Genomic DNA, 14,122 nt, shown 5'->3' on the forward strand with positions numbered 1-14,122 from the left:
CGTAGCGATTCCAACCTTCAATGAAACCACCCTTACTGGGAATGAATTTACTATGGGGTTGTACCCGCCTATCCGTTTCTTTCGAATAATTTACACTCGTGTCAGCCAATTTGAAAACTAATATTACTTCAAATATTTGAAGTGCTTGAATATTCACACATGCCTTGTCCAGCCGAGTGTGATGGCATGTTTTTGAAGTTGTAATGGCACGTCGGTGCATTGATTAGATTGTTTACTGCACTGAAATCTTGTCATAGAAAAAATCTCGTCGTACAAAATGAAATTTCCTGTGTAGCTCCCGGTGCGCCCCAATTCTGCTTCCTGCTGTCTACGAGGGCGGGTGGCCTAGGCATCAACTTGGCTACTGCAGACACTGTCATCATTTACGATTCTGACTGGAACCCACATAACGACATTCAGGTATGGCAGGCTTGTTTGCATTCACTTGTTATTCACGTCATTTCAGATTTTCTTAGAATGACAGGCATGTATTGTTGTGTGTGTGTGTTTAGTGTGTGGAGAAAAATTTGCATACAGTTTGTGCCGGGCAGTGAGGAGTTGTTTTGGGTCTCATTGCTGTCTTATGTTTGAAATTTGCTGCCAATGTTGACACTGCGTACACTGCCAGTCACGATTGTCATGTCGCCAGAGTTAAAGACGAGCCTGTATGCTCCTTAGTTATCTTCACACCATGTGTACAGTAGCTGAAGGCTAGTGCCTCATCTGTCTCTCGTCTGATATTTCCACCTGTGTTTAAGCACTATGTTGAGGGTTATCACGGTATAAATGTGAGAACCTGGCATCATGTATCAGAAAAGCTCTTTTTTTTTCTTTTGTGAAGCTAAACTTTAAATGCAATTTTTAATGTCTAGCATGGTACTAAGATCGAGGACGCCCTTTGCACTAAATTGGTTGTTAGTACTTTAAACATCACAATAATTCTTCTTCTTTTAGACAAAATTGGTGATGAACATTTAGGCAATGTAAGCCTTTCATCGTTTATTTTTCTTGAGACAGGTAGGCCTGTTCTGGCAGGTCAATAGCCAAGCTGATACGACCATCTTTTCAGCGCTTTGAAAACTTACTGTCCCGATCGATTCCTTGTTACGTACCCTGAAAGTACAGATCGCATAAAACGTGGCATTATGAACATTGATCATACATTTGTCAGTTTTGGAGATTGTAGCCCAAATCGCTAAAAAATTACAATGAGAAATGCATGCATACCTTGTAGCATTGGGTGTTGTTGAAACAGATTCTTCGTTGTTGAACACAAACAAGAGCTATGTCTGCGCTGAATTGTTTTGAAAAAAACGGCTCAGTGCTCTGACCTCCACTTGTGGTGTCGGTGCGAATGCAGGCGTTCAGCCGTGCTCACCGAATAGGCCAGGCCAACAAAGTAATGATCTACCGGTTCGTGACGCGTGCCTCAGTGGAGGAACGCATCACGCAAGTCGCGAAGAAAAAGATGATGTTGACTCACCTGGTTGTGCGACCGGGCATGGGCAGTCGCTCAAACACCATGTCTAAGCAGGAACTGGATGACATTCTGCGTTTCGGCACCGAGGAGCTCTTCAAGGACGATGAGGGCAAAGGTGAGTTTCGCTCTTTGGCATTGCTTTCTTCTCTTTTTTTGTTTGAGCAGTGCCCGCATAATAACTTCGTTTTTTTTTTTATTCAACTGCTTTAGTGCAGGCTGTGACTGGTGAAGCGCTGTTTAGTTGTTTCGTTTGTAAAATCCCGTTGGTTCATTTTTTACAGGTCTGTAGAAACTGAAGCCGGGCGTCTTTGCACATTTTATTGCAAACTTGCCGTAGAGTAGTACAGTCGACTCTTGTTAAAACAAACCTCAGTATAACAATTTTTTCAGATTACCAAAATTTTCAAACATCTCCCTCCAAATGTTCATTGGTTTAATGCCAAAATATTTCACTACTACCAATTTCAGAATACCGAATGTATCAGAATATCGCATTGAATTTTGTCCACCTTATAGCTCCACGTCACTTCAAGATAACACATAGCGATTTTAAAAAGTTTATAGCAGCTGTGAAAATAATGCCTAGCTCTGTAAGGGCCACTATCATCATCATCATCATAACACCAGTGTATTTCGTTATTTGCAGCGCTATTCAAATGTGCATTAGCACTATCACCATCACCATTGCCTGGTACGTGCTTTTTCCCGTCAGGCTTCGCCCCGTCGCTTTTTTGTTTTCATCAGAGGGTTTGACCTGCACGTTTGTTCCATGGCTGTTTTCTAGCATATTGGTTGGCGGTTGAACGTTCAAAAATCAGCATGAAGGGAACGCTAAGACAGTGAAAAATGTGTTGCGAGTGACCTATGTGGCGAATTCACCGATGATTAGCCGTGCCTGCTTCAAGGGACACTAAAGGCAACTATTAAGTCGACGTTGATTGTTGAAATAGCGGTCTAGAAACCTGGTGGTGTTACTTTTGTGCCAAGGAAAGGCTTGTTTTGAAACGAAATCACGTTTCAGTGGTCCTCATTGGGTTAGCGCACTTCGGTTTACCTGCCTCAAGAAACAGACCATCTCTCGTCACTGTTGCCGTGCACAAACTTGCCCGGTTTTACTGCATGGTCGCCTACACTGGTAGCAGCAGAACGAAAGCAGCGGGAGCCACAGCAGCAACAATGGCCATTGATCGATTTCCTGCCAATGGCTCCGAGATGGCAGACCTGTTTTGGTTCAACTGGGCCTCGCTAGATGGCACTTCCTGTTCAGTTTAACCACGTGAAAATTTGAACCACGTGAATTTTTTAACCACTCGTGCCATTCCCCATAGCAACGTCCGGTGGTTATTTTTTTTTTTTGTTAAATCAAACAGAAATGAACAAGCAGAATTTTATTGCCTCTCTTAATGCACAGAAGGCTCTTTATTTAGTGCAGCCAGATCGATTACTAGGGATTAATTTGAGGCAGTTTGCCTGATGTCATCGGGATCATTTTGAGGATGTCCTACTGCGGCGCATGTATTATGCATTTACCTTACTTTTGATAATGTCGCTTTAGATGAGCTTTCACTCTGACGTAATCTCTTTCACTAGCGCTCGAACACTATGCACAGTGTAACGATGAGGCATGCATGTGAACTTAGCTGACGGCGGATGAGATCCTTACCATTTGTCGTGATAAGGAAGTGGCGACGAGAGGGAAGATGACGTTGAAACAGCGCGTGCGAACGAACGTGAAGAATCAGTATTTAATGCAGAGTCTTCGTAGCACGTAAAAAGGATGCGCACACTTAAAAGTTCGTCTTTCAGCAATCGAGTTGGCCCCAACAGGGTAGATAGCGCTCTTTCTCAAATAAATGTGCACTGATTTCGTGATATTTCGTGTTTGTTCGTTTTCTTCCATTTCATTCGAGCATAATGCGGTCGTGAATGCATACACAGCACAGGTAGGCGACTGACGTGTTTGCGTTTATGATTTTCGCGCAAATTTTTAATACTTTCACTGCAGTGACTTTTCAAAATAACAAATTATTTTTAGCGATACCTTGAGATTTGTTGTATTAAGATTACACAGTAGTAGCCAGAAATGCAAGCGTATCATCGAGGTCTTGTTGTATTAAGATTACACAGTAGTAGCCAGAAATGCAAGCGTATCATCGAGGTCCTACTATGCAGAATATTACAGGGGCGTTGACAGAGAAGCCTTTGTTCATGTTACTTGTCATCTGATTCGCATTGCATTTTTTTTATTGCTATGGGTTTCATATGTGGCCATGGTGGCCATATTTTATGGGAAAGTACAAATACAACCATGCATTGAAGTTCAGGTGCATCTTGAAGAACTCCAGGTAGTCAGTATTGATATGGAGTCCTTCACTATGGCTTACCTCATAATCATAACATGGTTCTGGCTTGTTAAGTGCCAGATAATATAGTTGTCATGCTCTCACGGAAACTGAGAAGTAAGCTTAAGGGTAGGAAGTATAGTGCTCATTCTCAAGGTACCAGGAGAAGGCACACTTGTTTTCTTCTGTAGTTGTGTCAACCAGGGAGGTATTTCAAGAATTGCTGAAATGTAAATTATTACCGAAGAGTGAAGCCGTATTCACCAAAAGATGGTGGTTGCGGCCGTTATCTTACTAGGGGCATGATAAACTGACAGCGTTCGGCAATTACAAATGGAACTGAGCGTTTTCCTCTCATGCTTAACGACTTTTTAGTGTGGCAACTTTTTCGGGTCAGAGAGTGCTTCGAGTGCGTCTTAGTGTTACTAGTTTTCCTTAGTAAGCCTCTAATTGTAGGCAAAGTTTATTGGAGATTGTCACAGATACTCGTCTTTGTGTTATTCTGTCAGCAACAACTATCTTTTAATTTATAATTGACGAAGCACTTACATTAACAGATCAAAGTCACTTCTTCCCTAAGTGGGTGCTACAAGAAAAGAACATGTTTTCGAGGTATTTGGTGGGTAAAAGCTGGCTTCATTTTTGCTGTCAAGGCATTGCGGGAGCTTTCCAGCAATTTCTTGAAATCCTCCTTGGTTGAATCCTCCACCTTAGACAGGCCTAAAACTTTTTTTCCGTCGTCGCTTCTCAGCCGAGGACACAATCCACTACGACGACAAGGCGGTGGCGGAACTGCTGGACCGCACCAAGGAAGGGATCGAGCAGAAGGAGCTGTGGGCCAACGAGTACCTGGGCTCGTTCAAGGTGGCCGCCTACGTCACCAAGGAGGCCGAGCAGGAAGAGCCTGAGACCGAGGTGCTCAAGCAGGAGGCCGAGTCGGCCGACCCCGCCTACTGGGAGAAGCTGCTGCGCCACCACTACGAGCAGCAGCAGGAGGACATGGCGCGCTCGCTTGGCAAGGGCAAGCGCGTCCGCAAGCAGGTCAACTACACGGACGCCATGGGTGCTCAGGACGATGCCACGTGGCAGGACAACCTGTCTGATTACAACTCGGACTTCTCCGTGCCATCCGGTGCGTGTCACATTTTCCTCGTCTCGGGGGTTTTGATTACAACCAGAGTTGAATGTTTCATAAGTGGAAGAGCACGGTTTGTGCAAGAAAAGCAGGAATGAGCTTGCTAATTCTTGAAGTACTTTGCATGGAACATGAACACGGACAAGCGCTTGTCAGTGTGCTTGTCCGTGTGTCTCCTTTCTTCATCCCCGTTTGTTCCGCGCGAAGTAATTCCATGAATTTGATCCGACAAGGCTGGCTAGTAGTTTTGCTTCAATGTGCTAAGCCTTTCACTTGTGAGAGCTCTTTGGTTGATCAAAAACCAGGTCCGACAGTGTTTGGCACTGCCCTACCTTTATACCTTTTCATGTTTCAGTTGGGCTTTTTATGGACAGTTTCGCATTCCATTGTCAAAGGGGCATAGCAGTTTGGGCAAAAACAGCAGAGCCCAAGTTTGCAAAAGCAATTTTTCAATTGTCTTGCTGCCTTCAATATTACTACGTTCATTGATGCAATTGGCTAACACCTACTGTTTCAAGCGAATCTCGCATAAGTGCTTCACAAGCATGAATCGAGACTAAAATAATCAGTTCTTTGCTCTTTGCAGCAAATAATTAAGATTCTTGCAATCTTTCTTGGAATTTTCGTAGCAGTATTGTTCCTAAATTTTCTTGGCCTTAGAAATATTTTTTTATGAAGGCACTGCAGGCTGTATTCACGCAATGACACAGCTTAACTGCCGTTCCACTCTGCAGCTTACTCACATCGGTATAAGCGAAACATTTGCTACACAAATTTGAACTGACTTGTTTTCATTACCATGTGTTTCTCTCCCCCCGAGTCTCCTCAGCACAAGTGCTGCTAGGGGCAATTCAAGGAGCAGCACGCACACGCAAGCAGCTGGTGGCACCCGCAGTGGAGCCGGGAGAGGGCACAGAGGATCCATGTCATTGGGCAAAAAATGCAGTTACACCGAAAAGTTAACAGATCGATCAGTCTCTTCGTTTGAAACATGATCAGCTCGGCACCGTAGTGTCCTTTGAACCTAGCCCCTGTTTTTTTCTTTTCACCATTGATGAAGCCCAAAGTGGGAGGTTCGCAAGCCGTCAAGAAGATGTGGTGGTGACGTGGACCTCTGTGCCCCTCTGTCGTTTCGGCATCCTGCGCCTGCCAACTTCTCCTGGTGGTGTGCTTAAGCTCGTTCTGTTGAACCCTGATTCTTACTTTTCATAGATGACAAAGAAGACGATGACGACTTTGAGGAGAAGAACGACGGTGAGTGGCGATTTTCTCATTTCGCTGCATGGGGGGGGTTTGAAGAGTGCATTTTGCATGGCAAATGGGCTTGCAATAAAGTTGGAACGCTTTGGTCATTCCTCGTTTGTGCATCTTGTTGTTAGGGCATAGATGTCTCTTCTGCTTTTTTTGCTTGATTGAAAAAGTTTTGAACTTGAGGGACACAATGCTGAGCTGAAGTTAGGATTGCTTCAGATGGATTATCTGGTCATCGCCTGCATGACAAATTGCAAAATAGGAGTCGCTAATCATGGTCTATATAATTAAGTTGCCTTCAGATATCACCTGAACATAACATAATAAAACACATTGGCATCTCGGTAAACATTTTCCTGAAAGTATCCCAATTTATGTTCTTATGAATACATTAGACGGGTATGTAAAGAGGTTTTTTCATATGTTCGCACTTAGAGGATATACTTTGCCAAAACATAGGGCGTACTTACTTCAGGGTAAACAGTGAGAAAGTAGCTACCACACCTAATACAAATTTTGTCGCAGATATTTTGTTTCTGGCGTAACGAATCTATGTTACATTGTTAAACAATTCCTGCTGTTTTTTATGCATGCAGACATTGGCAAAACTTGTTTTACGTGTAGAGGAATTACGGTGCGAGGCCAAGTGCGCCAAACTGTGTCTGCGAGCTCTTGCTCATTTGTCTTTCGAAAAAAACAGCGGCCTGTTCGTTTTTTTTCAAACCCTACCACAAGCAGGCAGTGTTTTCATAGACATGTCAAGCGTACGATCAAAATACAGCCCAGTATGCTTTTTCATGCATAGAAAGGACTTATGCGGTGTTATTTGCAAGTTTGCATCATTTCCACCGCAAATACAGTTAAACCCCTTTATGAAAGACAGGCACCAGGGATCGATTCTCGTGTATTATGTGATGTATTCCTTATAAGCAGGATACCATGAATTCATTTCCTTATCATGTATTGCAGTGTAGGTGCACTGGTGTCCCTTATACCCATTTGACTCTTACATTAACGTCTCTTATAGAAAGGCTCAACTATTGGTGAACTTGCCAGGCTGTGTGAAGTAGTATGTTGCATCTAGTAGTTGACTGCCTCCCCTTCGTGGCTTGTGTCTTTGCATGTTTATCTCCTTTATTTGTCTCTTGTTGCATCCCAAAGAAGTTCTTGACATGTTTGAATGCCCGAGTCCCATTTCGTGCTGCATGGGCTGACGGCTTCTGCCCTTTTTTGTTTTTTTGCCTCTGCTTGTTGCGTGGGGGAGTAGGCGGCGCGGGAGAGAAGTCACGCAACCGAAAGAGCCGGGGCGGCAGTGAGAAGGACAGGCCTCTGCCCCCACTGCTGGCCCGCGTGGGAGGGAATATTGAGGTAAGCATCACTCTTCATCCTCTTTTGATCGCTTTGCCTGAACTAAAATTTTCTGCAACTTGACATCGTCTTTGTATGCCTTAGAAGAAAATAAAAAAAGAACGATAGGAAGGGGAAGATAGAAGGCTGCGGTGAAAAATTTGTAAGGGGCGGTTGTGTATAGTCGGCATTTCATCTAGTGGACTTGACTTCCTCAAGGCTAGAACGGTTTGTTCTGGATTTGGAACTGCTCTAGCCTTGAGGAAGACAAGTCTGCTTATCGAAACGTTAACTTGACACAACCCCCGTTAATGAATTTTTCATTGGAAGACGACGTTTATATTTTTAATGATGAAGAGTAATGTAGGTTCTAGCAGGAGCCATCAAAATATATGAAATCGCATCAAGTTGTGTAAATTTTGCAAGCGATGTTGCTACGTGCCCTTTTTGTGTATTTATTTCGCCTGCCAAATATGTATAACGTAATGAAAGTTGTTTTTATCCTTATGTGTAAGCATCATATGAATGCAGCGAAAATCGTTATCTTTAGTTTTCACTTGGGTTCGTTCGCTCACATTAGTGGAAGACATGCTCAAACAAGACGTCAAATGTAGTCTCAAACCGCGTTGTAGGACTACAGTGGTAGTGAAAACGAGCGTCGGGGAGCACAGACAAACGAATGTAGACCAAAGTATGGCCAAGCTCACGCTGCTTGAGTGTCTAGTTCAGTACTTTGGCATGGTTAGATAAGTCTGTGTTCACATTTCTCGTTTCACATTCTTGCACGAAGGCAAATGATGACTCCTTACTCATCCGACATGTCCACACTCCCACAGTTAGTATGCTGAAATGACTGGCATTGTTCCGAAAGTTCAAGGACACTGCCATTCGTTGACGTGTGGACGACATAAACGAACCATCGTGGCTGCTTTGCATTTTGTGCAAGGCAGGTCAATCCAGGCTATTATGGGGATCCGGGCTAAGTTATACCCAGTGGTCCTAAAGGGGGTCTGGTACATGCATGAGCTGTTTCTCTGCATCCTGTGATGAAATTTACGAATGTCTGATGCCTCTACCCTAAATCGCATTCGTCGGCCATGCTGTTTATTGACGTCATAGTCTCCATTCAGCTTTGCTTGTGAAGCCGTTTGATGTAAAAAGCCTGTAAAAGGATGTAAAAGGATGAAACTGCCTAAAAAATCAACAGTCGTTGGCCAAGGCGCATCTCAGGCTAAACAAAACTTTTTTAAATGGTGTAAGCAAATTTCCCTAAATATGTTTGTTCCACATTTTCACGTGCCACTACTAAAGTTCCTATATTCTTAGTGTCACAAACCTTCAGGACTTACCTATGCCCATGGTTTGAACTAATCCTCTGTTGCAGGTCCTTGGGTTCAATGCCCGACAGAGGAAGGCATTCTTGAACGCTATTATGAGATATGGCATGCCTCCCCAGGATGCTTTTAACTCTCAATGGTGAGCTTTTACAATTTAATAAACCACAGTTGCCATCTGCTAGCCTCTGGGGCTCTCCAATCTCAATTATATAGGTCTATTTGTACGTGCTTCATATGGCTTGCTAAGTAACATTTTGTTGTTGACACTGAACTATAATGCGATAGCGTTAAAGAGCTCGTTTCTCACAAATTCTGGTGTCTGCTGTGGCATCATCGTTGGCTGTGAGCAAAAATCATTTTGTGCGTGACCGAAAAATCTAGAGAGAAGCAAGTGAAATAAATAAATTCTAGGTACGAGCGAAGTTGGCACCCAGGTCGTTTGCGTGGCATGTGGGTGTTCTACCACAGAGCCGCCCCGCCGTCTACTTGGAAATGCAGTGAAAATAACTTTCTCTGCTTGTAAATGCTGTGAAAGTAACTTGCGTACTTTACAAACACGAGTCCTCGATACATGCTTTACAATGCAACATTGCAGTAATAATAAGTGGTACAAGAATACATTGCGATTGGGCATCAGAATGTGCTATTATCATTATCACCGTAACTTCTATTTTTTGAACATGCACACGTAGGACTCTGCAAACATAAATAACGATTTAATGAATCTTGTTACAAGGCATAAAACTTTTTAAGAATTAGACAATTTAGTATGTTTCTCACAGAAAACTGCAGTTCGTTTTATGAATACAGTTGGATTTAATCAAAACTAAGTCTTATCTGACACTGAAAGAATTTCCGTTATTGGTTTTTGTTATATGGTATGTGACAAATAATATGAGGAAGTGTGGGAAACATCACTGAAGCAAGTTTTGGCAATTTTTCTTTATGCATTGTGCAAGTGCCCTCAGAGCCGCGTCACTCACTCTACCAGCAGAAAGTCTGACTGAAATTCGTCTGCTGCGAGAAAGCCAGCTTCACGGGTCTTGTGCTGCTTTGTGAATTCTGATAAGCTACCTAGCCTTACCTCTTCGTGCATGATTGATCAGTGGGGACATGGCCTCTCTCTCATTGCCTGCCCAGTCGCGGGATCGAATCTTGGCTGCAGCGGCTGCATTTTCGATGGAGGCAGAAATGCTGTAGGCCCGTGTGCTTAGGTTTGGGTGCACGTTAAAGAACCCCAGGTGGTCAAAATTTCCGGATTCCTCCACTATGACATCTCTCATAATCATATGGTGGTTTTCGACTGTTAAACCCCACATATCTATCTATCTATTGCCTGCCCAGGCTGGTGCGAGACCTGCGTGGCAAGTCGGAGAAGAACTTCAAGGCGTACGTGTCGCTGTTCATGCGGCATTTATGTGAACCAGGCGTCGACAACGCCGAGACGTTTGCTGACGGCGTCCCCCGGGAAGGGCTGAGCAGGCAGCATGTGCTGACACGAATTGGAGTCATGAGCCTTATCCGCAAAAAGGTGTGTAACCTTCACGTCATTATGTTTGTATTTGCTTGTAGGAGTAAAAGAGCTGCCAAGCAAAAAAACGATGCACCTAACAAGGACAGAAATATTACTTGCTCGCGCCATAGCGCAGATGAATGTGACAGCTTTCTCTTGCTTTGTATTACCCCTTAACCCTGTGGTATGGTGACTAACGCTCTCAGCTGCTAACCAGCAGGTCGCAGTATTGAATCCCGGCTTCAGTGGCTGCATTTTTGGTGGAGGTTAAAATGCTGTACGCCCGTGTGCTCAGATTTGGGTGCACGTTAAAAAACCCTAGGTGGTCGAAACTTCCGGAGAATTTTAATTGCACTTGCATTGCATTGTTCAGGAGGTCATTTTAAATGTTTCATTAGTCTGATCAGTAATCTACTACAGTAAGCGATGCTTGTCATCTTCAAATAAGGCAACTGTGTTTGTATGTCTCCACCTATTTGTTATAATTTCAGTCGAGTTCTTATCATCTCGTTCAGATCTTACATTGGCGTCCTTTTTATCTGGGATGAGTCCTATTTTGCACCTCTCTGCTTCTTCATTGCTCTCATTTGAAAACTTGCTGATGCTTTTATCGATGCTGTGAAACTTGTGTCTTCACCACGCTTAGGTACAAGAGTTCGAGCACATCAATGGTAGCTACAGCATCTTGCCCGAGGAACTTGGCTTGGACAAGAAGAACACTGAGGCGACTGCCGATGGAGCGGCCGCTTCCGAGGACAAGGACAAGAAACCGTCCACAGATGAAAACAAGGACAAGGACGGGGCAGCCAAGGACAAGGATAGCTCTGAGGTATGCCCTTCTGTCTGCAGAAGGTTCATCGTAAATCGAGTCAAACTCGGAGCAATGCATGCTAGTTTGCTTTTGTGTAGCCCAGCCTCCTTCAAAAGAATTTAGTGTTTAGGAACGTGCCTGTTGGCAGCTGCGTCTTTTGTTTGGCGTATTCCTGCATCTGAGCATCTGCAGTTACCTGACCTGAAAAATTTTGGTGCGAGTGCTTGTAGTTGCTTTAGGGCAGAGGTAGGCAAAAATGCTGTAGGCCTGTGTGCTCAGATTTGGGTGCACGGTTAAAGAACCCCAGGTGTTCGAAATTTTCGGAGCCCTCCACTACGGCGTCTCTCATTATCATATGGTGGTTTTGTGACGTTAAACCCCACATATCAATCAATTGGTGTAGAGGTGCACACACAAAAGATTCTATGAATAGAGTATGAAAAGTACAAATATTCTCTTCTACAGTCCAGCCCGCTTATAACGAACCTGAGCGTGACGCCGCATCCGTTCGCTGTATCCCAAAGTTCGTAGTAAATGAAACACAGCTTTTAAAAAAAAGTTGCGAGTGAAAACACAAACTTTTTCTGCCCCAAAAAGTCCGTGATGGACATGTTTCGAAGAGCAGAAGCGATAAGGGCGGTCTCGAGTTCATTTAAAACGGCAGGGTGCTCGTTCGTCGAGGCCCACGGCATAAGCTGCACGAGGCACTGGCTCCAAAGTTTCGCCGTTCTCGCAACCAGATTCCTCCAAATCGCTCTTGCCATGTACTTAATTCACAATGCCCCAATCTGTGCACGGTTTCGCAGTGTCGGCATCATCATCGGCCGTAATTCGTAATTAAACCATCGGAACAGATGTCCCACCTGCTCTCCCAGGTTTGAGTCTACGATGCGTGGCCACAGATCGCCGCCGCAGTTCGGAAGCTTCAGGCTCGGCATCAGGCCCGACATCGACGAAGTATGCCTCGCGAAAACAGTTTCGCGCGCATGTAGTCATCACCGCCGCCCACGAAATATTCACCATCTCCACAGCTGAATACAGGGATTCCCGAAGCGGCAAGTTGGCTGCCAGGTGGTCAACAGCTATAAGCAAGGGCTCCGCAACGCTCTGATGATGCTCAAGCCAAGCGATGTTTTGTTGAGCGGCACGAAAAAACGTGCTAGTCCTCCCGTCGGCCATCATGGCCACACACGCACACCAAGAGCGAGCAAGACGCGCACACGCAACACACATGCCAGAGTGCGTGGAACAGCTCTAGGCCCGTTTCCAGTCAGAAAACTAAACTAATTCGAGCCAGCGTGGCGGGCGTCGCGGAGCGGCGGAGACGGGCAAAGGGGTTGTGAACAAGAGAGGTGAGCAGACTTGAGAGAAGGGCAAGGAGTTGCAATAAAGAGAGGGGAGGATGCAGCGGGATGGCGACCTTGAAAACCAAAACACACTGGAAGGAGGTAGGTTGGGTAGCTTGCTTGAAAGGTCTGCGAAACTCGCACGCAGAAAAACTTGGAACGAGTGCATGGCCTCCTGAATTGGTGCGCGTGGCGGTGTTCGAAGAATCGGCGGCCGTTGTCAAAAAATCGTTTCGTTGCGCCGGCGGGTTTGCGTGGCCTCACGAACTTCGACATTTAGCGATTCGTTCCCCGCAAATTAACAGCCGTTCTCGCGGTTCCGCACACGCGTGGAAGGCATGCTCAGTCGAGTTCGAAGTGAGTGAAAACAAGTCCTAAAACGCAACTAATCGCAAATTATCAGAGTCGGTAGGGTAGCGTACACATGTCCACTAGATGCAGACTATCGGATACAGTCGGTGGCCGACGATGTTGGCAAATGGTCTGGTCACTCCAGGCCGGCGACGCCAACAACGACAGTACCAGCGATCAAAAACAGGGTAGATAGCCGACCGGTATTCGAAAGATCGGTGGCAGTGTGAAAACACGGGCCTTGTCTGGTGATGCGGGGTACCCAGGGTAGCGGGAAGGGGGGGGGGGGGGGAACAAAGGACGGAGGGGTGCATAAGAAAAAGCGGTTTGGGATAGCGGCAACTAGAGAGGCGCGAAGGCAGGGTCGGCGTTTAACAATAAGAATGTATGGGCAGCTCGTCGATGCCTGATCGGTGGTCGAAATTGGTTTCCCGGGAAGTCGGCAGACCGCTGACTCCACTAGCTGTAATTGATCAGCAGCGCTCGGAGACATTCGTTGTAAGAGCGATTTTGTGTCATTGAACCAATGTATATTTTGACGGTCACGCGGATATTGTTCGTTTTAAGCGGAAGTTCGTTTTAAGTGGGGCCGTTATATGTGGGCTCGACTGTAATGTGTCCTCTTGCCAAAGCACGAACTTCGTGCTTTTTCTTTTTTCCTTTTGTACAAGGAGAATGAAATACTAGATTTCTCCGGGCTTGTGTTTGACTAAAGTAGCTTACTTGCAAAACGTGCTTGCTTTTACAAAGACAATGAACCCTGTTTGAATGCTCGTTAACAGTCCGGCTTGTATAACCTTGGTGACATGGCATTCACGCTTGAAGACGTGACTTGCTTTAGCACTTTCCGTGCGCTACTGGCAAAGAAGAGACCGCTAACACCGAGCTAATGATAAATTAGGCATTCTTGTTGTCTAAAGTTCTGTTTTATCACTTCTGGTTGAAACATTTTGCTACACATGGCCGCTTCTGTGAAGGCAGCACCGTGTCGAGCTAGACATAGGTCGTTTCGACAGTGATTTCAGTATATTTCTTTCATCTTTTAGATGCGGAGAATCTCTTGCTCACGGGTATGTCGCGCGTCTATTGTCCGCACTCACAGTACGCATGCGCGACTCTCCTCCTTCCCTCTCTCCAACAGATGTGCATTACTCTTTCCACTTCTGTCCTACCACCTGCTTGCGCTCGCTGCCCCATTGTGCATGGGCG

General features: G+C 45.1%; 1 protein-coding gene across 5 annotated transcripts in view; it reads left to right on the plus strand.

Moving 5' to 3' along the window:
- Mi-2 (chromodomain-helicase-DNA-binding protein Mi-2 homolog) overlaps positions 1–14,122 on the plus strand; it is an 81,585-nt gene that overhangs the window by 51,353 nt on the left and 16,110 nt on the right. For 3 of the 5 annotated variants that reach the window (XM_075889394.1, XM_075889397.1, XM_075889398.1), the window contains exons 19-26: positions 296–420; positions 1,361–1,595; positions 4,574–4,954; positions 6,170–6,211; positions 7,476–7,576; positions 8,940–9,031; positions 10,237–10,423; positions 11,052–11,234. In XM_075889394.1, the coding sequence (XP_075745509.1) occupies positions 296–420; positions 1,361–1,595; positions 4,574–4,954; positions 6,170–6,211; positions 7,476–7,576; positions 8,940–9,031; positions 10,237–10,423; positions 11,052–11,234 (1,346 nt within the window). The remainder of the gene's footprint in view (positions 1–295; positions 421–1,360; positions 1,596–4,573; positions 4,955–6,169; positions 6,212–7,475; positions 7,577–8,939; positions 9,032–10,236; positions 10,424–11,051; positions 11,235–14,122) is intronic. The other 2 variants (XM_075889395.1, XM_075889396.1) reach the window with 2 other exon arrangements.

Source organism: Rhipicephalus microplus, chromosome 3 (genome assembly GCF_043290135.1).
Source record: "Rhipicephalus microplus isolate Deutch F79 chromosome 3, USDA_Rmic, whole genome shotgun sequence".
In the NCBI taxonomy this organism is placed as follows: domain Eukaryota; kingdom Metazoa; phylum Arthropoda; class Arachnida; order Ixodida; family Ixodidae; genus Rhipicephalus; species Rhipicephalus microplus.